At 43.1% G+C, this 22,431-nt stretch overlaps 1 protein-coding gene across 2 annotated transcripts in view; it reads left to right on the top strand.

Moving 5' to 3' along the window:
• AGBL1 (AGBL carboxypeptidase 1) overlaps positions 1-22,431 on the top strand; it is a 266,584-nt gene that overhangs the window by 34,393 nt on the left and 209,760 nt on the right. Inside the window, exons 6-7 of one of the 2 annotated variants that reach the window (XM_040077478.2) lie at positions 9,971-10,008; positions 18,457-18,665. In XM_040077478.2, the coding sequence (XP_039933412.1) occupies positions 9,971-10,008; positions 18,457-18,665 (247 nt within the window). The remainder of the gene's footprint in view (positions 1-9,970; positions 10,009-18,456; positions 18,666-22,431) is intronic. The other variant, XM_040077473.2, reaches the window with a different exon arrangement.

Raw genomic sequence — 22,431 nt, 5'->3', positions numbered from 1 at the left:
TTACCTCCAGCCTCATGTGCTCCACGGTGCTGCAGAGACCTGTGCTGTAATTGAGGCTGCTGTGACCTCCCAAATCCCCTTGTTTGCAGATGTGGGGGGAAGGTGAGGCTGTGCTCTGGCTGCCCCTGGCAGCCTTCCTGCCCATCCTCTCAGAGCCTGAGCCTTTTCCTGCCTGTTGAGCCTCAGGCACCAGCTGAGTGCTGAGTGGAAGGCAGCACGGGTGAACTAGCAGTTAAATCTATTTCTGACTCTTGTACATTCTAGTGAAATGAATAAACAAACACCTCATCCTTTCTCAGGACCCTACCTATGCTGTCCCCACTGCTGTCTTTTTCAGGGGCTATTCTTTGGAATGCTGCAAATCTCGAGGTGCTGTGATTGCAGAGAGCCTCATCTCTGACCTGCAGCCTGCAGGTTGCCTTCCCTGCAGGCAGATGTCTTATTTCTGTCCTGCAGAGCTGTGGGGACGAGGCAGGACAAGGACAGGGTCACAGCAGGCATTGGGGTGGTGGCTCAACCTGCTCGCAGGGGCAGCTTCTGCAGAAATTGCATCCTCTTTTGCAGCCTCTGTCCTGTTTTGTGCGAGCCTGATCAGTCCTCAGGGGACTCTGCTGCCTCCCCTATCGCAGCCTGGTGGTTTTATGTCCAAAAAGCTGCTGCAGGGCAGTGGGAAAGCTGTCTGCTTTCCTCACCCTGGCTCCTTCTGCAGCTGTATCTCTGGATATACTGCACAATACAGCAGCATCCCCACTCCCTGTCCTCACCATCCAGCAAGACAAACCACAGAATGGCAGAGAGAGGTGAAGAGCAGGATGGCTTTATCTGCTAAATCCTTATTGAAAATCCCAGGCAAATTAATAAGCTTTTCTCCCTGCTCTGCATTAGCATATTTTTTTTTCCCCCTAAAACTTCATGCTTACCTGTGGCAAAACTAGTCAGTGTTACATATTTCTAGCAGCATTCTGTGTGTGTTTTGCAGCCCTCTGTTTGGCTGCACCCATGGTTGGTTAAAATGGGCATTTTTTTCTAGCACAAAAGACACAATTGAAAAAATTCTGAAAATTTTCTTAAAACTGGCTATTGGCGCTGACTGAAGGTACCTCGGTGAGACCTGAATTTTTTGAATGAATGTCCAGATTTTCAGAGATATTTAAATATGTGAAGATGAAAGGGAATGTAACCATAAAAGAAAGCCTCTTAGCAGGTTAATGGATTAACCTGTACAGTTAAAAGGTAATTCTGACTTTAGTATACAAAGGAGCTTTGAAAAATCCTGCTGAGTGCTACCTGCATGTTTAGACATAAGAATGCCTTTTAAATTCAGGTCAAGATGCCTATTGTGAATCTGTACGAGAATGTTACTTTGTGATTCTCGAGCATGTTTATGCATTGTTCTCAATTTGAGGCTGATTTAATAGTGCCAATTAACCTCAGTATTGTGTACACGTGTGGCATACAAATGAACACCCCAGGATTTCCAAGCCTGTTCCTCTTTGGCAGCATCACTCAGGACCAACAAACTGTAAAGTGCCTAATCCACACTAAATTTAGTGCTGGGGGCTATGTGTGGATGTACTTAGGGACCACAATCATTAGAAAGGTTGAAAAGTGGGAACAGCTGGAAAACAGGAAAGATTTGGTGACCTATTCTGCGCATTTTCTTCTGCATATTTTGTTGAAATTCCACCTGCATATGAGCATTTCAGGCAGGTCTAACTCTGTCCACCATCTTTTGGTATTTGGTAAGAGTAATGGATAGAAACAACTTGCCCTGTGTGCAAAACAGGAGAAGTGATACCTCCTTGGGAGGCACATGGGGATTGATAAATGCATTGCATGCAAGAGGATTAATTTCATAGGTATCTTTTTGCACTTGCACCTGCTGCATGAAACAGCTTCTTGCTCTGGCATATCCGAAAACCCCTCTGCAATCCAGCCCTCTTCCCTAGAGATGTCAAACTTTGAGTTTCTTTTGGCTGGACTTCATGGATGTGCTTCATCTGAATAGGACCAGAGGGGAAGTGAAGTGCAATATAAACTCAAAATGATGGATCTACTTCTAGGGCCTTGTAATATGGAAATAATGCTATTAGATTAAAAAGAACAGAGTTTTTTTTTTATCTTGCGTTCAATATCAGTCATTCCTTCTTTTATTCTGAAACATCTGACTTTTGCTTAAAGAAAAGGCTTCTGTACAAGTAAGCCTTCTTTCTAGGAAGAGATCAAGGAAGATGATGCTTTCTCAGTCCTTCAGCTTCATAATTCATGTTCTTTTCAAGTCTCTTACATTGTACACTTTTTTTTTAAATTAGCTTCTCTGAAAGGTGTTTATTTCTTTTGTTAAAAAGACCAACCAATCAAAACCCTCAAACAAACAGACCTCAAAATTCTAAAAACCACAGGAAAAGCTGAAATGAGAGCTCAGGCTTTCCATCCATCGCAGCAGCCTAGCTCCTTGCAGCAAAGGTGACTATTTAAAACACAGCTCAAGGGAACCTTTCACTACAAAGTGCTTTTTAAAGATGTTGTACCCTGAGATTACTGCTGCCTTAGAGATGGTTTGTACTAACCAGCAGTCAGGAAGAGCTACGGCTCTTAGCCTTGATTGCATTGAAACCAGCCTCCCTTTTATGCTCTCAAATAGCTCTGGGCACAAGCAGTGACATGTGAGATACTTCTCTACCTGGACTGTCAGCAACACGAGCTGCCCTTGGATATTTCACTGCCAGTAATTGAGAGCATTCATAAAATGAAAATCTTGCAGTGGTTTGCCAGCAATATGGTGCATGTGCAGCCTTATTTTCTGGCATCATAAACCCCTGGGTACCCCCAAACTCTCCCTGAATCAGAGACTCCCTGGTGGCAAAGCGCCTGCACTTCAGTTTCTCTTGATGAAAGAAGTCCCCGTTGTCCTGCTGAGATCTGAACCCAGGGTTTCTGAGTCTGTCACCAAGAAGTGTTATTGGACTTCACCATGCCCTAAGCAGGGTGCATGGCTTGTGTCCCTCTCCCTGCCCTTGCTCTGGTTGTACAGAGCACCCAGAAAAGTTTAAGGGTGAATGATCCAGAAGTAACAAAAATGGGGCTGGGTGTCTTCCCCCATGTGTGGAGCACACTCGCCTGTCAGCAGAGTCTTCATGTTACTCTTTGTGATTTCCAGAGCAAAAGCTGCTGGAAATGGATGAGCTACAGATAAAATGACAGCTAAGGAGTGAGCCAGGAGAACACCAGGCTCTTTTGAACTGAGTAGTAAGTGGATTGGAAGTGGAAGACAGCTGCCTGGGGGAAGGAGATGGTTTTAACCACATTCCCTGACACACTTTAACTGTGTATGAGATGTTCTGTAGGGCGCTGCTGGTGCTTGTTAGCAGATGTGGCCTCGATGAGTGTCCTCACCACTCCTCTTAATCAATCAATCAAGGATAGTATTGACCCCCTTTCCCAGTCCCCTCACACATGTCCCTGGGGTAGGAGAGCTGGGTTCTCACACTGTCAGCCTGGAACTGTCTGGGTGATGAATTTGTTAAGAATTCTCTCTGATTGTGAACCTTCCAGCCTCTTTATCTTGATGTGAATGACAAGCTGTCACAGCCTGCCTCAGCCATTTTGGTGACATCTGACCCTGGAGAGGGAGCTGACATCATCTTCTGAGGTATGGCACTGCCTGGGGAGGCTGTGCCAGCCCTGCACTGCACTGTCAGAAATGCCTGGGCATTCTTTTGGCAAGGGTTTAAGCTTATTTTGTGTACCTTGGTCTTCTTTGTTACTACTTTGAATCTAATTTAATTTAAAGCTGTAAAGAATAGCTTGGCTTTTTAGGATACAGCTGTCCCCACTTCTGTATTTGTACACAAGAAAAAGTAGGATACAGGATGCCTGGAGGATAAGCTTGGAGTCATTCCTCTTTCTGGGAGGCAGAGATGAAAGAGGCTGGAAGGCTGTACCTTTTCACTGATTTTAACCTGACAGGCTCCAGGGCAGGCAGAGATGTTTGGAAAATGCTGCAGTGAAGGCTTTGAGCTGGATCTGGGAACTGAGACACGCTGGTCACTGGAATGGATGTATCTATTAGAAAGAGTGTGTGGATTTCCACCCCGCCCCCCATCTTTCAGCATTACATTGAAAGCACATCTGTACACAACAGCTGGATCTCCAAACTCCACCTGTTGGCAGTGTGTGTGGGATGTTGCAGACTGTAAGAGAACTTTCCCTTCAGAGTCAGTCTTAATGCCTTGCTAATAAGGTGGAATTAAAGCAGACATGATGATGGGTGTTTTTGCAGAAATCCCAGACTAGCACTGCTATGAAAATGCCAGCAGCATAAGCAGCTTTTCCCCACCCATATTTCCAAGACTTGTGAAGTTGCTGGTTTTAAGTCTTTAGAACAAATCACTGAGCAAGTGCCTGCATATTTCAGATCTGTATTTCTGGGCCATGAAGGAAACGACTTTCAATGCATCTGCCTCAGATGAGCTCTACCTTCTGGCAGGATTTAGAAAGCACCTATTGCTGTGGTGCCTGTGAGTTGTTTCTGAATATCTCTTAGTTGTCAAATGTGAAATCATCTTTACTCTGTTCTGTGAGTGTATAAATTCCAGTGGTTTGTCCCAGGGGTTTGAGGCAGAATGCAGCTGGGTTATGTGTACACTTGAGGACACTTAATTCTGCCTGGAGAGAGGGGCTATGGAAGCTCAGGGGTTTTGAGCTCTGAGCCAGGGGTCCATTGTGCCAGGTGCTGTACCAATATGAACTGCAGGGTCCCTTCCCCACACTGCTTGTGGTATAAAGAAATATGACAGCAATAAGTGAATATATGAAAAATAGCAGGGTGAAGGGCAGGAGTTGAGCAACATGGGTTCTGCCAGGGCAGAAACTTTTCTCACATTTCTATAAAAGTAGTGCTTTATGTCTTTATCATCCAGGTGTGATTGCTATAAGGAATTAGGCATCAGGTTAAAGAGGTTTGTAATAGAACACCAAGTCATTCAATAATTTGAAGAGGATGTTCTGTGTTTTAGCATGTAGAAGGCACAGTTTCAGAGAAGGAAGGATGGTTAAGTTGCTTGGGGGCTGATCTGAAGAGCCCTTTTGGTTCATTTCTTTGTGCAAGTCTTTGGCTTCTCTGCTGTCCCCTGTCCACAGTTCCAAGCTAGTCCTGAGTGGTTGTGCACCATCAATGTGTTCTGTCAGTCTTGAAATCCTTCCATGCAGTCAACCCTGTATCTCTTCTGGAGTGGGGTTTTGTATTTTCAGGAGTCCTCCTGCTTTCTTCAAGAGATGGGAACAGGCACAGGATTGTCCATCATAGTGCCTTGTGCTGTGAGCTGAGATAAGTGCAGAAGAAAACAGAAGAGATCTTGGTTTTCAGGCTCCTCTGCCTACAGTGATTTCCAGGAAAAAAAAAAAAAATAAAAAAATCCTGGTAGCTCAGATCTGAGAGGGTGACCTAGGCACAGGGCTCCTTTGTCCAGGCTCTTTAACAGCCTGGTTTTACTGGCTAATCCAATTGTGCTTTGGCTTGGGACATGGAGATTTTCTTTGTTGTTGCTCCTGGTTCCTAAGCACAGGATCTGGAAGTTGCATTTGTCTATCTGTCTGCTAGCTGTACTCTTGCCCAGATATCCAAGCTGCTGACTTGGAAACACTTCAAAGTTTTCCATTCTTCAGAGTGGCTGTCTCGACTGCTACTACAGGGAGTTTTTAGTTTTCTGATTATGGAGCAGCATTTATTATTATGCTTTATAAGACAGTGTGACTTTATTTATACATCTTTTTTTGTTAATATATAAATGAGTCTCCTTTGGGATACACTGGTCTTGACAAAAGAGCTCAGATTTTGCTAATGTGTTACCATGGAAAATCAGAGGAAGGCATCTGGACAGATTTGGCAAGTTTTTTAATGATTTAATCCCTTTCCCCCATCTCATCTCCTCTCCATTCCTTCTTCAGACAAATGCAGAGATCTGCTCTGGGCACGCTATCAAATTCTCTGGTCTGGCATATTGGTCGTCAAGTCATCTTTCTTGTGCTCTTAAACTTTTCCGCCCCATCTTCCTCCAGCCCTGTCCTTGCTCTTGTGCACAATTTATGAACTCTTCTCTCTGTCTGACTCATCTCATTCTATCTCCTGATGCCACCAAAGATGCTGGTTTTTGCCATATGGTGCTGAGAGGTGCTGGTATTATCACAAACACCATTTGCCTGGCTTGCTGTAGCCCCACTGATGTTTCAATGGTCCTGCTGCTGCTTTCAGTGAAAGCCAATTCTGCTTCTATTCCTCTTCTATGATTTTATTGTTTCCCATTGGGTGTTTTGTGTGTTTGATTTTGTTCAGCATCAAAGATAGGCAATATTCTGGGGATGGCTAACACCTGAGTTAATGTGCAAATTACAATGCTGATTGAAAATCCAAACTTAAAACAAGTGCAGGCAGTTGACTCTCTACACAATGTAGGTGTCAAGCCCTTTCCTGGGATAGTTATGAATGCTAAGGTTTTACACAAGTTCAAAAGTTCTCAGGCAAATATATGGAAGCAAAACCAGGTAAGAGCTGGAACCCCTCCCAAAGGCACCTTTGCTGGTTGATGGGATCTCTGGACTGAAAGCTGCTGGAGTTTGAATCTGCTCTGCAGGTCCTAGCACTGTGTATCTGCTGTGGCCTTGCATGCTTTCCGTGGCACTGCTGGCCACAGGACACTGGACTCTTTGGACTTCCATCTTAAGCTGATGCAGCTGCTCTTTTCTGGGCTGGCTGATTAACTCTGCACTCAGAATACGTGTTTCTCATTTCATTCCCATTATATCTATGCTTAAAATGTAAGGCAATAGGGGTACAGTCGTTCCTGGGTCACTTTTCTCAGACCTTTTCCTTGTTGGCAACTGGGCTTGGCGGTCCCATTATAAGCTCTCCAGGCTGCCTTTTCAAAGTCATTCGGTTGTTTGTCCCATTGCTGCCAAGAGGATGTTTCATGCCTTCATTTTCCAGTGCTTAAAACCCATCCTTTCAATTCCAGCTAAATTTATTCATGGCCATTTTATATCCATTTGTCCTAGTGCCAAATTTTTTTCCTCACCCTAAGTATTTCTCTGCCTTCCTCAGTGTTTACTTCTCTGCCACCCAGTGTGTCTGAGGGGAACAATCCAGTTGTCTCTTGGCTATCATTTTGTTGAGGTGACTAAACTGGGATCTTTAAGACTCCTAATGAGTTATGTCTCTGTTACCATAACGATTTCCTTGGCACGTTTCTGTGTGGTTCCTTCTGAGCTCTGCACACAGCTGTTCAGGTGAAGCCTTCTTTGAGAACATCCATGCTCCCTTCTCCACTGGCAGTGGTTTTCTCAGACCTGATCTGTCCTTTTCATGGTTGTCACCCTGCTGGTTATGCTTGTCCTTATCCTTTAATGGGCTCATATATCCAGGGTGTCCTTCTACTCATTTCCAAATTATGAGCCCCTGCTCATAACAGTAATCCTTATTAAACCCTAAATGCTTAACCTTGCACTTTGACTATTACATTTCATCACATTTCTATTCCTTCAGAACTCAAGAACATCTTGTTACTCCTGAAAGATATTCTGAACTCCCTGCTATTGGCAGCACTTCCTGACTTCACACGGTCAGCAGATTTTGTTAGTATACTCTGACTTTTTGTGCCAAGGTCATTAATGAAAAGCTGAAATAAGATCAGTCTGAAAAGATCCTTGAGGACTTCCACACATAAGTTCCCTCTAGACTAATAATTCCTCTTCCAGCACAACTCCTGTCATTGAGTCTTTAACCAATTCCTCTCCCACATTGTAACTCTTACACTAATCCCTGTGTTCTCCAGCTTGGCTAATAATTTTCAGCGTGGCACCATATCAAATGCTTTATTGAAGTACAGATAAATTAAATCTACCACACTTCCCCTGTGTAGAAGAAGTTGGTTTTCTCATCAAAGAAAGATAGCAAGTTAGGCTGGTCTACTCTTGGTGAGTCTGTTTTATCCCTAAAACTTATTTTACCTGTTTTGCGGTTTATCCTCATGTCTTTTATTTTTTTTCTTCCCCTCTCAAAATCTGTTCTAAAGCAATGCAAATCATTGGAGTCAGTCTAATGACCTGGGCCCTACCTAGACAGTCAGAACTGGAGATCAGACTGAGAATATGCTCTGGGAATTCTGGGATCCTTTGAGGATGAATGAAGTTTTCTGGTTCACAGACCCCACCACCCGCCCAAAAGTATTGGGAGATCCAGATTTGCTCATTTTTTTCTCTGATGGGAGGTTTGCTGGCACTGTTGTCTTTATGGCAGTAGCATAGCTCTGCTGAGACTCTTAGCAGTGCTCATAAGCACCCACAGCATAAAACAGCTGCCTAGAGGAAATTCTGAGAACTCTTCTGCTTGGAGCCAGATACTCTGGTCACTCCTTCATTGCTCTGCTGCTCTGGCAGGTGATTGAGACATCACATTAGGCCTGTAAAATATAGGTATGCAGAGCAGTCTCTTTTAAAAGACACATACTGGAGTGTGAGCTTTGGGGGATGCTCTGGGTGGAATTTTAACTTGCTTAGAGTTGTTTGTCCCAGACTTTAAAGTTGGGGAGAGACGGAGTGATCAGTGGCTGTAGAATGTTCCTTCTCTGAGCAGGCTGAATAGCTGAGGGATGACATTACTCCTCCACCATCTGAATGATTGCTGTTCAGTTGGAGCTAAAGAAGTAATGAAAGCATGACTGTGCTTCCACTGGTGAGATTTTTAGTGACCGATTTCCTGTTCTGTCTGTATTTGAGAGTGTTTTCTTTGCAGTTTGTAAAGCTGTTGTTGAACTCTGACAGATTCATTATGAAAGAATGACTTTAGATAGAGATGTTGACCGAGTGTCAGCAAGAACCAGCTCTTGAATCTTAGTCTCAGCTGCTGTCAGTACACACAATGAACTGGAGCTTGGTGACAAAAATATTTATTTGCTGCAGGATGATAATTGGCTCAGTATGGAATTTAATACAATTTTATTTGGGGATTGGTTTTAAAGAGATTACATTTTAAGGAATCCTTGCGCATGGAGGTTTTTGTAGAGGTATTTATTTAATCAGCTCTGGGCACTTGAAAATTCACAGCAGTAAGCCATGTTAGAACAGGGATCTTGCTCCAGCAGAACAAGACTGGAGAAGAAAGACTTCTGTGAGATGAGTGGGATGGAGATTTTACCATATGAGGGAGGAACTTGCCTGCGGAAATTGGGGAGCAGTGATGTCTCAGTTCAGCTTCTCAAGCTGCAAATGTTAGTGACCAGTTAAACCAGTGCTGTGCTGGCTCAGGCAGGGTCACTTGCTTACCTGCACAATGAAATGATGCAGAAAGTCCTCAGAAATGTCCCTGCTTTTACTCACTGAAATCAATCTCACTACAGAGCTTCAGCACCTTTCCTACCAGTCCTCCTCTGAGTGGGGTCCTCCACATACCCCTGAAATGCAAGATGTGGTTGAAAGAAATTGAAAGAAATTCAATTTTGTTTTCAGTTAAAGCTGGGAGGGAGGATAGGGATGAAGCTTGTTTTGGGAAAATAGAAAAAGGAGTGGGATTTTGCTGAAAATATTGACACTGATGTCCCAGCTTATATGGGAGTTATCTGCTGATGCACTTGTGTCTGGAGTGGGCATGTGCTGAATCTTTGGTACAAAGAAAAGGCTCTGGGGCAGCAGTTTAAAAACCTTGTTAGATCACTTTGTGGGTGTTGCTTTAAATTTTAATGGTCACTACAAATCAGTGTAACAGTAAAGCTAGAGGGCTAATAGTCTTTTAGAATAACTGAGTCAGCTGCAGAGGCTGGATCTCTGTTGGTGTAAAACATTGCAGTTCTGTCAAAGTCCATCATAAGCTGTCAGTTTAGACCATCTGGGAAGCCTGGCCCAGAAGACTGTGAAGATGAAGGTTACAAAAATTATTGAAGAAATTGACATTATTTCTCCGTCTCTCTTCTTTCCCCAGGGCAGCCATTGGGGCTCTAGCAGCTCTGCTGAAATCAAGTAAGCTTTTTTCTTCGTATTCTTTCTGACTTTCCTTTCTGTGCTGTGCTGCTGGACAGAATGATCCTGTTGAACCTCATTCTCCCTTGGTATTCCCTCATCCCTTGGTCCCAAAGAGCAATGCAGAGGAAAGAGGCAGTAGTGCAGGGTTTTCCTGTACCAGTTCTGATTCTTGGAATGCCCCCAGCCTGATGGGAGATGCTGCCCTGAGTGCCCAGGGAGCCAGGCTGAACCATTATTTTGAGTATTTATAGAGCATTGGTTGTCCTGGGGCTTGGTACAATGGGAGAAGTGGGGAATTTCTTCAGCCAGTGACAAATACTTATTGCCCTTCACAAATTGTTGTTCCTTCCATGGAAAGGGCGGAAAGGATGTAAATAACAGTGATGCTGTTTGGTTGTGAATGGCAAAGTGATTTTAGGAAAAGACATTGTCTATTTTCAGCTGTTTTGTTTCTTTTTAAAGGTACTGGAGCTGGCATTTAGGAAGTGGTGCTGATACTGTAAAATCAAATAGAGCATCACGTACCAGAAATCAGCCTGAACTGTGTTTTTTGGATGATGTCTGCATTTCTGAGTGGCCAAGAATGTATTCTGGTTTTCTCCTTGTCCTGTGGTTCAGGGCATGAGAAGCTCGAGGCTTTTGGAGCAGACTGCTCTGGTAGCTGCATACAAATGAGCAGGTTGTGTCTTTTGGGAAGTGTGGGTCAGGAGATGTGAGAAACAGCTCTGGTTCCTTGAGATAAATTCACCATGCTTGGAAAAGCAATGAATCCTCTTTCAGAATTGCACCAGGACATCTTTCCTTGTCACAGTTAACATATTTGTGGCCCTGGCCTCTGTGCATTTGCATGGTGCAGGGGTTCTTGGAAAGCTCAGAATCAAATCTGGTGAATGCTATAGCACTTGAAAATTGCTTATGGAAAACAGGGGATAAAGCTGTACACAGCGAAGTGCCCAGAAGCACCTGAGCATGTTTTAATTGGGATACAAACTAAATGGAAGGTAGGAACCTGGAAAGTGCAGCAGTAGTAAAGTGGTGGACTGATTATTATGAGTCTTTTTCAGAGTTCCAGTAATCTGCTTGCTGGGAAATGTGGAGAGATTTTATTTTGATGGTGGTGAAGGCTGTAAGACAGAGAGGACAAGAACATGGCCATTCTGGGGTTATCCCTGTAGGCTTGTCCTTGAGTGTTTTAGCCCTAAGTGATGCAGGGGATTATGGTTATACACAGAGCTGTGCTGGAGGCTCGGTGTCCCACTTGCTTTTAGCAGAGCTGCGCTGAGAAAGCAGTTTTAAAGGGAGCAGGCAGATGGCAGTGTGTCTCCCTGATGGATTCAGAAACATCCATCTCCATCTCAGGCTTCCATAAGCTCTACTTGAAATTTTGTCCACCTGCAGAGCCATAGGCTGGCTAAAAACCGTTTGGCTTCTGTCTCCTTCCTAACAGAAGCTGATGCTAAATGTTCACTTATCAGGTACATAACTGCAAGGAGCAGGATATGCCTGGAAAAGAGATATCAGCATAAGAAAAATTACCACTCCAGATGGACCTGGGAAATTGTTGCTGTTGTGTTTCAAGGGGGAAGTAAAGAAGTAAGTGATGGAACACAACAAACTTGTGCTTCATCCACAACAGGGAAAAATGCTTGGAGACCCACCCAGTGTGAGATGAGACCTTGGTTGTCCTGTGTCCCTGTATCCAGTGACTGCCACATGGTAATTTTCAAAGAGATGGTGAATAATGGAGGAGTAGAAGTTTAAGTCCCTTCTAATGGCAGTGCTGCACCTTTCTGTCAGTGAAAGCTCAGATTACTGATATGGAGAAGCCCTTTGTTGTCTGATCATCAGCTAGTCTCTCACTCCTGATTTATCTCTTTGCAAACACCCCAGAGTATTTTACCAATCCTTGCATTCTGCTCTCCCAGTTGCTGTTCACAACCTGCCATACCCACATGCACAGAGTAAACAGCTTGCAGCAAGTTCTTCCTCCCTTGCCTTGCTGCTTTTTTAATATCTGTTGTCTCTCCACCCTGTTACTCTGACTTTACAATAAGACTGAACATTCTGGTTGATGAATATCTATAGTGGTGCTGAATTGCCGTGAGACCATCAAGAGAATTTTTGTCCTTCTCTTTGATGTTACAGTCAAACTTTCTAGTCATACTCATGTGCATTCTTCCTTCTTCAATTTCTAGATGCACACTAGAGGCCATGGTGGGGAGGAGGAGGCAGATCCTGATAGCTATAGATAAATTGATCTGGGGTGAAGCACTGCAACTTTCCCAAAGTCTCCTCTCTCTGTCCCAGAGTGAATGTGCTCTTTTTTCCAGCCTCTTTTGGCTTTGCTCTATTTCTTCGCTGTACATTTGTCTTCATATCTTGATTCAGCTCTGTATTAAAGCCTGAGGAGCTCATTGTGAAGCATCCCTGTGTCTTCAAGACCCCCAGGTGTGGAGGGGCTGGAGCCTGTTTGAGCAGCACCCGGAGGTGTGGGTTGCCCTCCAGGGCACTCTGAGCCATGAGGTCTGTTGCTTTTAGTGCACCCAACCCCCACAATAAACCAGGCAAACCATTCCTAGTTTGGGGGCATAGACAAACCCAAGCCAGGGGTGTTGAGGCTGGAGGGGATGTGAGGGAGCAGGATCCACACGGTGGCAATGTGATTATAGTCTAGCCTAGTCCAATGTGTATTTTGGGTGAGTAATTTGTTTATCAGCAGGTTATTTTAATCTAATTTTGGTCGTGTTTGTTATTCCCGACTATCTGTGCTTCCCAGAATTACCAGCTTGCATGTCTTTAAGGAAATTAGCTAGAGCTGGTCTCAGAGGCATTAGCTGAGCGGATATTGAGGGAAAAGGCTGAGGAAATGGGCAGGGCCCTTGGTGCAATGCTAGCCTGATGAAATTGTGATGAGCAATTTAAAAAGACAGGTTGTGGTGACCTCCTGATGGTGCTTATTTCATCAAGACAATTCTGTATGCTAACAACAGTTACTGTTGATGGCCTTTCCCCTCTCCCTTTTTAAATCTTCCTCCTTTTGCTGTCTTTTTCTTGCCTTCCCCCACAGCCTTTCTTTCATTTCCTACTCATTCCTCCCCATCTTTCATCAACTAACCTTTATATAACCTTTCACTCACATGTTTTATTTTTATTTTATATATTTTTTACTAAACCATAAAAATTATATTTTGTAGCTGCTGGGATAAAATAATCATTGTCATTCTTTTCCTTTTATGTTGACATCAAGGAGGGGCGAGTAACTCTGAGGAAGAGAAAGTGATGTTCTAGCACAGAAGCAGATTAGGATGTGTGAAAGACCTGCACTCTGTACAACTGAATTCATAATGCTTGACAACAGATCTAGTGAGGCAGGTCTTTGATCTCGAGTTGAAATACCCCATTGTTAAACCATCCCAGTTCCTGTAGCCAACAGCAGGATGTCTGGGATTTGCCTCACACTGCACCAGGTACCATCTCTCATCATCAGCTCTTTATTCTCCACCTCTGGATTCAAACTCCACTGTCAGTCTGGCTCCAAATCCGTGATCACTTCTTGTTGGGGATTGTGATCAGAGTTGCATTTTGCGGTTCTTTTCATGATAATCTAAACCAAGCATCGTGTCTGTCTTTTCTTCCTGAATTTCGGAATGCAAACAGTCTTGATTCTGTACTTTTATCTCTTTGAGAAGAGTCACTTTGTAGGAATGAAAATAATTTTTCTATGTCCTTTATATTCCCTTCCCCAAGACTCTTCATTCATAGACATATCCCAAAGTGCAAGTAACTCAGTGCTCCAGAGAAAAACAGCTTTATCTCCTGGGGCATAGCAACTTCCTGATGTTTTGCCTCTCAGAGTGGGTGTAATGAAAACTAAGTGTTGAGGAGCTGCATTATTCTCTGTTGACATCCTTAATAATGATTGTTTACCTCCTTGTCTTGGCATGGGCAGTGTTTGTGCCTCCAGTGATGATCTGGCTTCAGAAAATTCAGTGCCTGAATTTGAGGAAGTCTTCCAAATTCTGGTGTCCTTGTTAAAACTCTTTCAAACCACTTCAGTCAGAAAAATCACACTGTAGATTTTGTGCAAAAGTATTTTTGTTTTTGATTTTATTTATGGTTTTCTGTGAGTTGCAACCAGAAGATACTGTGAAATTGAAATCAAAGGAAAAAAGGGGAAACTGTTTAGGGCAAAACTACAGGGCAGTCTTCTGGCTTCCAACACGAGTTGAGCTAATACCACCTTCTTGCTGTACTGCTGGGTGTGAAGTGATCCCAGCACTTCATATGTGACTCGGTTTCTTCATGGGGGCAACTAATTTTGTTTCTACAGGGGGCCCTTGTGCTTTTCTCGGCAAAAACGGCCTCTCAGTGACCGAATAAAACAACTGTGTTCTCTTTGCTGAAGGAGATATCTTGCATTTTTCATTCCCAAGAGGCAATCACTAGAGCAGAGTGGGGAAGCTGAAGTTTTTCTTATTCCTTTCGCTGCTTTAGGGGCCATAGGGTTAATTTAGCAGAGTATCCTTATCTCCAAGCTGTAGCAATGTATGTTCTTGGCATAATGAATCAGGTGAGTGGCACCATCAGAGATTTAAGCAGATAGACAGAAAGATAAATATCTCTTTGTTCTGCCTGGTAAGCAGCACATTGCTCATCATATTTCAGGTTGACGGTAATTCGGTTTTGTGATTAAATACACGACATGTTTTCCAGTGGTACCCGTGTTCTTGGCAAACACTTCAACAGGGACTGGATTGAAAAGAGGGCTTCAGAAATGACCCCAGCAGCACTGATGGTCATGAGGCTTTCACCTACTAGACTGAAAACCTGACTTTAGGCTTCCATCACAGAATGAGAAAATAGGATTCCAGGGATAGGTTTGGGGTGGTGGTGAAGACAATGCTTCCCTGTCAGAGACGGCAGGATAAGATTAGGAGGACAGACTGTCACAGGGGGCAGAGATTGCGCAGACAGATCTGATCTAGTAGTTAGTTTAGTTTTAATCAGTAAACTTGGGTGTGTAAAACATCTATAAAGTACAGATGGATTGGAGGGCAATACTCCATTGTTTACTACATTTAAGGTTAGAATGGGATACAAAGATGAGCACATAAGTTCGCTGCAAAACGTCACCAACCCATCGAAATCTGGTGTCAGGCAAGGGATCCCTGAGCCTTGAAGGGTAACCTTGAGAGCTGCCCCTGCCACGCATCCAGCTGCTACAGAGGGAGAGCTCATCTGATGCCTGCAGATATTTATAGCTAGAAGTGCTTGATGTATAGTCAGATTTTTGCTGTTAATGCAGCTTCGGCCACCGATCAGCCCAGTCTTTAGCCAAAACAGGGGTTTTTTGGGGTTTGGTGCTGAAATCCCTCTGATGGTCTCACAAGATAGGAAACCCTTCAGTTCACTCAGAACAGGAAACACCATCCCTGGGCACCTCTGAAAGCTGCACGGTAGGAAAAACCATTTCCAGTGGCCACTGACCATACCCAGGGAGAAGGAAAGGGCCTAACAAAAGAATATCGGGAAGAGGGTCAAAGGACAGGCACTTGCCATGCAGACTGTACACACTCGCTCCGGGAGGGGTGGTTCTTGCTGCCTACAAATCTGTGCAGTGCTGCTTGTACCTGTATGATTCATTTCCACCATCTGTATTTGTGCCAAAATATAGATAGATACCCATGCTGGTGCATCCCTAGATGGAGAGACCAACAGACACAGACAGGTGGGGAGGCCTCCTTTTTCCATTCTGCCTTCTGGAAATCTTGGCATACTTCCTCTTTCATTTATTCACTCCTTTATTGACTATAGAACTGAAAAAATGGAAGAAAAAAATTAAGAAAAATACTGACAGCACAGGACAACAGAGGAGAATCAATGGAATCAGACGGGAGAAACAAAATGAATGTGTTTTTTTGCCCCCTCAGCAATTAATTCTCATTGTTTCTGATCAAAGGGTTCAGGAAGTTGTAGTCCTGCCTCTCCATCTCTTTCTCACAGATAACTATCTCAGCTTCATTTTGAAAAGAGACTGTTTTGATCCTGAAGATGCTAAGTACTACAGAAAACACCTGAGGAAACAGCAAAATTATTCTGCTCACCTTCCTCCATGCTTTTCAATGAGTATTAAAACTAAATCATAGGACAGTTGTGTGTTCTGGTCCCTATGGAGCTGGGATTCAAATGTGGAAATATCTCTAAAAGATCACAAACACACTTTGAGAGAATTTATTTTTTTCAATAAGTTCCCCAAGAAGCTCTACACACATTGCTTCCCAGTTTCCCCCTCTTGCTATTGATATCGACACAGAAAGCTTAAACTTCAAGCTCTGAGTGCTAGAGGCTATAAAACCCTAGATCTAGTCCAATTTGATCTAGTCCAATTTCATCTGTCCCTGAACAGCTCAGGGAAGCTCTGAGTCTGATCTAAATTGTCCCTACCTTATGCTCTCTGACTCTCTTCTTCTTCTTGTCATGTTTTATACACTTAATGACTTTTACAGAGCTTCCTGAGTAATTCTTCAAGGAAGATTGACTGATTTAAGGGGTTAGTCATCCTGCAGGTTAGTAAACATGACAGCTGGTCGAGGATTAACAGGAAATCATGAATAAAATCATCAGGGTTGATAAGGGATTCTCAAGCAATTAAAGTTTTCTCGCAGAGAGTCAAATAGAAAACAGAAATGCAGAGTGAATGTCAGAGGAAGAGGGTGACCTTCTCCCTGTTGACTACCACTGAGCCTCAGAATGCAGAGTTAGTGTAGGTGGTTACCAGCGAGGGGAGGCAGTGCTGGAGAGCCGCAGGGCAAGGTGTGGGAGCCTGGGCAGAGCTGTGCAGGACTGGGATTGCTGTGGGACCAGCTGGTCAGTGCAGGGGCACGACAGCAGGGTGGTGTGAAGATGCAGAGCAGCAGTAAAATGAGTTGGCAGCCTGGGCTGGGGGGGCTGGTTGATGCCAATGGTAAAGAATATTACAGAACCGGGCCAGGTAGCAGAAAAACCCTCCAATCCTTCCTCCAGGTTAAGGGTTTGCTAATCTGCTGCAGAGAGCAGACTGAGATGACTGCAGGTGACTTCTTTCCCCTTTCCAATATCTCCATCTACTTCATCTCTGGGATTGAGGTTTGCTGCTCCTGCTGCTTCCTGCTTATTCCTTCTGTGGCTTCTCCTGTTGATTTTCTTCAGGCAGCATCTTTCTACTCTCTCTTAACCTCTAGCTGCTTCTTCTGTCCCGTGAATCCCCAGGTGTGAGAGGTTCTGGCACTTTGTTTAATGAACTGGGAATGGATTGGAGCCCACTAGCTCTGGAGCAGCCCTACCAAGAGCCATCTGCTGTGAGCTGCAAGTGCTGATTGGCATTCAGAGAGCTCAGCTCCTGCCTTGCATATGCTACCTGCCCCCCAGTTGATTACTGAGCTTCTGACAGCCTTTAATGTGTGCCACAGCAAGGAATGTCAGGGCCAGTCAGGAAAACTTAGGCAGGGTTGGTTTAAAGGGAAGAGAGCCTGGAGTCTGGTATGGCATCATGTTCGTTTTGAGGGCTAGGGGCAAGGAATGCAGTAGGTGAAGGGATGTGTTTTAGAAACACAACAGAATTTGTATTATATCAAAAGCTATATCATTTTCTCCTTTCAGTCTGATATCCTGGAGCTACATTGTTAAGGGGATGTAGCAGATTTTTTTTTTTTTGGTAATTTTCTTGCCTGTACAGTAAAGCCTTTAAACTGAATGTGACCTTTAAAATCTTGGAGCCAGAAAGCAACAGAAAAGAAGCCCAAACTGCTATTGCTCATGTTGGTGTTGTGTTAATTTTTAAATACTGTGTGTTTCAGAATCCCTTGATTCATGGCTTTCATTATGCAGGTATTTGTGGGAATACATTTAGAAGTTACATATAATTTCTCTGGCTGTGACAGGACTGTACAGCCACAAGGTTTTTGAATTTGTTGATCTCAGCAAGGTGTTCTCTCAGGAATGAAGTGCAGCACTCTGTGCAGATTTTATGCTGTTGACTACTCTTACTTTATTCGGCTTTTCTCACTCCTCAGGAGCTTTGGCAGTATCAGGAAATCTTGTGCTGCTGCAACTGGAATTAGGTTTATTAGCACTTGGAAGGAGATAGAGACTTATGGTTTGCTTCATCTGGAAGGTTCCTGTTTCCGGAAGGAAGGACACTGTTGTGTTGGGGTTTTTTTTTGGATTGGTTGGTTGGTTCTGAGTTTTGTTTGTTTGTTTTTATGTATTGTTTCTAGAACATAGGTCATGTTTAGCAAATAACGTTTTAAATATTTTATTTTTTTTTTAAAGGTAAAAATATATATTTTTTTTTAACTGAGACCATTAAGCCAGAATGAGCAGATGTTAAAGTCTGAATTCAAGCACTGAGTAGCCCCAGTTGCCCAACAGGAAGGAGTTTAATTCAGCCTTTTCTCTCCTTTTCAGAGTCAAACAGCCGCCGGGCAGTGAACAGAGGCTACCTGGGTGAATTACTGAGACTCTACCAAGACTGGCATCGCAATGATGTCTCCAACAACTACGTTTACATTCGAAGGGGTCTCCTGCTCTGCCTAAAGTACATCACCAACATCCAGCTGGGCAGGGAGACTTTCTTTGGTTCCCGGGGAATGGAGATTCTCTTCACAAGTGTGCAGGTAAATGATGCCTTTTGTGTTTAAATGAGGTGATTTGGTGCTTAGGGCTGGGTTCTATATCCCACTGCAGGAAATTCTGTGGTTATATAAATTCAGGATAGGACATATAGATGAAAAAATTGATAGCATTAAGAACTATTGACTTTTACACAGTTAGTACTTTAGAAGAGCCAAAATGTTTCAGTTTAAACCAAATCTTAATTCCTATGAGACTCATGGGAATTCTAATTCATGCTTTCAGTGCTTTTCTTCTCTTTTCCCTGTGCATCCTGCTGCCTGCTTGGACTTCTGAAGAATAATGCAATATCTCTATAGGGGAATTGCTTAGGTCTTTTGTGAGATTTTCCTTTACAATATCCAGATAATTCCACTCAATCAGCCTTTTAAACAAAATGCTCATTTAGCTAAGCCTTTCCTAATGAGAAACGTCCATCAACAGTTTTTCAGGAGGTTAAATTTTAATCTTGTGAAACATTAATGTGAGCTCAAGAAAGATGCCAAGGTCCTGCAGATGGGATGCCCATAAGGTGTAGAAAAGGCAGGTACAGAACAGTGAGAGTTTCCTCAGTCTCTCAGCAAAATGTTTCCTTAGCTTGCTTTGAGCTTAGAGAAAATCACCTGTGTGATTCCATAGGAGTGTTTCCATTGTCATTCTTACTGGCTATGCATTATCTCACTCTAGAACCATCTGAAAGAAAAGCTTGTCTCCCTCTCCCTTAAAAATTCCATTGCCTTATGATTCAGTGTGTTTATTTCTTCCCCTTTTCCATCACTGTCATGAAGGATTTTTCCGTGAGTCATTTCTTACCAGCACTGTACGGGAGACTTCTGGGATTTTCTCACTTCACTTTCCTCATGAAGAATCGACCTTTTCTTTAGGTAGGATGAGGTGGCCGGAGCCAGCACACGTCCCAAGGGGTCATGGTCTCTGTTCATGAGAAGTCCCTGGTCTGAAGAAATGTGAATAGGGTGGATGGAAACAGCTGCTTTGAGGGTGGATGTTGGCTGGTTCCCTCTCAAGAGCCTTCCACAGCCCATGAAGCTTTCTGAGCTAACACCTCCTGATAGCTCAGCCTGGGAGCAACTCCATGGGAAGTGAAAACGTGGGGTCACCTTGGGTGAACAACCAGGAAATTACATACTAAGGCTCCAGTAAACACTAATAATGCTAATCCTTCCAAAGGTCAGAAGTGGAGCACAAATGACAGCTTCAGGGGCCTCCAGGTTGCTCTTTTCCCAGTTTGTGCCATTAAGGAGACCTTGGACAAGAAATAACCGAGGTTAATAAACTCAAAGCTCAATATTCTCTCACTGCTTCTTTGGGATATTGTCAGTCTTGCAGTGTCTCTCCAAGACATGAAGTGCTGGCAGGAGTCTAGCAGCCCTAGGAGGTCTCACTCGTGCTCCTCCCTGCTCTAACCTGAGGTAGAGGCTCCTGCTGCCATGAAAATCTTCATAACTTCCATGATGGAAAGATGGGAAAGCTTGTCACCTGAGATGGGTGATGGGCTGCAGCAAGAGAGAAAGAAATGAAGACAGGACAAAACAAACAGCTCCTGATTGGGAAAGGAATGATTCTTTGTGTGTGCACAGTATTTTAGTTCCTTTAGGGAATGTACTGACTCCACTGATTAACCTGGACCAAACTCTGAGAAGCTAATGAGATTTTTAAGGTGTTAAAATCAGGCTAGAAAGTTCTGCTTAAACTTTTTATGTCTTTTTTCTTCTAATACAGACATATTTATTGAAATGAAAACCATTTTGCCAAGATAGGTCTGTTTTAAACTCCAGTGGAAATTCTATTTACAAGGCTGGTTTTCAATTGAAACCTCTCTGGCTACCTATTGTCTGGGCTGATGGACAGATGAAATACCTGAGCTTTTAATAGCCCTTAAGCTTATTTCTTTACAGGAAGAGCCAATAGTTCAAAAATTGTCACCTCACACAGATTAGAAGTGACTGCTACTCTATTTGAGGGGAGTTTAGAGATATTTTAGGGGCATTTAGAGATATTTTGAATTCTGCTTCTACCTGGAATAAGAAATAATTTCAGATAATGAAATCATTCATGGAAAGGAAGTACTTTTTGTTCCCATTCCCTTTCCTGGCTGCACTTAGATTTTCCTGACAGTTAAATGGTATATTCACATTAGCATTGTCTGGGTTTGTGTGCAGTGAGAGAGCTGCCTGCTCTGAGACAAGAAAACAGGTTTGTGTGTGCTTTAAGAGAGACTGCTGCATGGAAGGTTATCTTGATATTTCATCACTTTTCTATCTGGTTTCTTAAACTTGCCTTGTTTCTCTTCAGCCTTCCCATACTACTCTAGGATAATATTATCCTATATTCCACTCTCTGCCAGTAGGAGCATCCATCAGCATCACTATCTTCTGTCTTACTGTCATACTGAAACCTCCTTATATATATATATCATATACCATAATTTCTGCTCTATTCCAAATTCAGTGGAGAAAAGATTGAGCGTGGAGATTAAAACGCAGATCTGAATCCAGATTAGCTTTACATGAGTTTTCTGAGCTAAGGATTTACTCTTCCCTCATTTACATTATCCCACCACAAAATTAATGGAATACCTTACACACATACAGAGCAGTCTCCTGTCTGCTTCCCAGGTGTCAGCAAAAAGGGCTTTTCCAATACACTGATGTAAAAATTTTCAGTCATTTGTAAACAGCGTTACCTTTAGAACCTGAGAGCACTTTATGAGCAGTAATGAAAACAGTCCCACAAATTCCCTCTAAGGTACCTGAAGGCTTGTTTGCACTTGTGAGCTAATTTGCCGTACAGAAAAACATGACTTTCAAATAGCATCATTGAGTAACTCCACGTGTTGAAGTTCATTTTCTGGATGAACATGCCTTGTTCTTGACTATTTAAATTAACTCGGCAGTGAATTAAGATTGTTGTCCCAAGGCAGGCAATTAAATAGTCCCGTGTTCACTGTTTTTAGCAAAAACAGATCAGTTTTAGTAAACTAAACTAGTAGACTGTTAAGAACATTAGCCTGCTCCCACATGTAGACAAACTTTCCTAATCTTTCCTTTAATAACGAGCAAACAAAGGCAACCATATGAAGGAGTGAATAAATTGAAACAGAAATAGAAACCAGTTCTCCTTGGTGCTTGCTGTACCCATAACAAAACTTTCCTTGGAGATGCTTTCATAATTTTATTTTCTCTCCCCTTAGTTCCAAACAGCCAGAGAACTAGAACTACATATTAAAATTCTTGTGGTGAGTCTTGTAAGCATGTCATCTCTAGATGATTTTTCAGCCTCCCTACAGGAATCCTGGTTAATCCCACTGAATCTTATAATGCTGTTCAATCATACATGAGAAAACAGAGTAGAATCCTCTACAACCAAAAGAGCCCCAATACAGATATTTTCCTGCTCCTGATTATAATAAAGTACTTTATAATCACAGACTCATTTTGATTGGAAAAGGCCTTCAAGATCAAATCCAGTCATTAACCCAACACTGTCCAGTCTACCACCAAACAGTGCCACATTTTCCTAGAAGGAGATCAGGCTAGCCAGGCAGGACTTGTATTCCAATGGTTGTTTTATGTTCTTCATATTCTTTTGGCCCTCTGCCTGGTTTTGCTGAGTGTTTGAATTGTGGGGTTTTTGTGGGTTTTTTTTGTCCAGCCAAATCCTGGCTATGGGCTGTCAGACAGTGGCACAAAGCATCTGTTCTTCCCTCTTGGTTGTTCCATTTTATCTCTCCTGCAGGGATGCAAAATTATG

The sequence above is a fragment of the Hirundo rustica genome, chromosome 13 (assembly GCF_015227805.2).
Source record: "Hirundo rustica isolate bHirRus1 chromosome 13, bHirRus1.pri.v3, whole genome shotgun sequence".
Taxonomy (NCBI): Eukaryota; Metazoa; Chordata; class Aves; order Passeriformes; family Hirundinidae; genus Hirundo; species Hirundo rustica.
The sequence above is the reverse complement of the archived record's forward strand: the minus strand, read 5'-3'. Positions and strand labels throughout refer to the sequence as shown.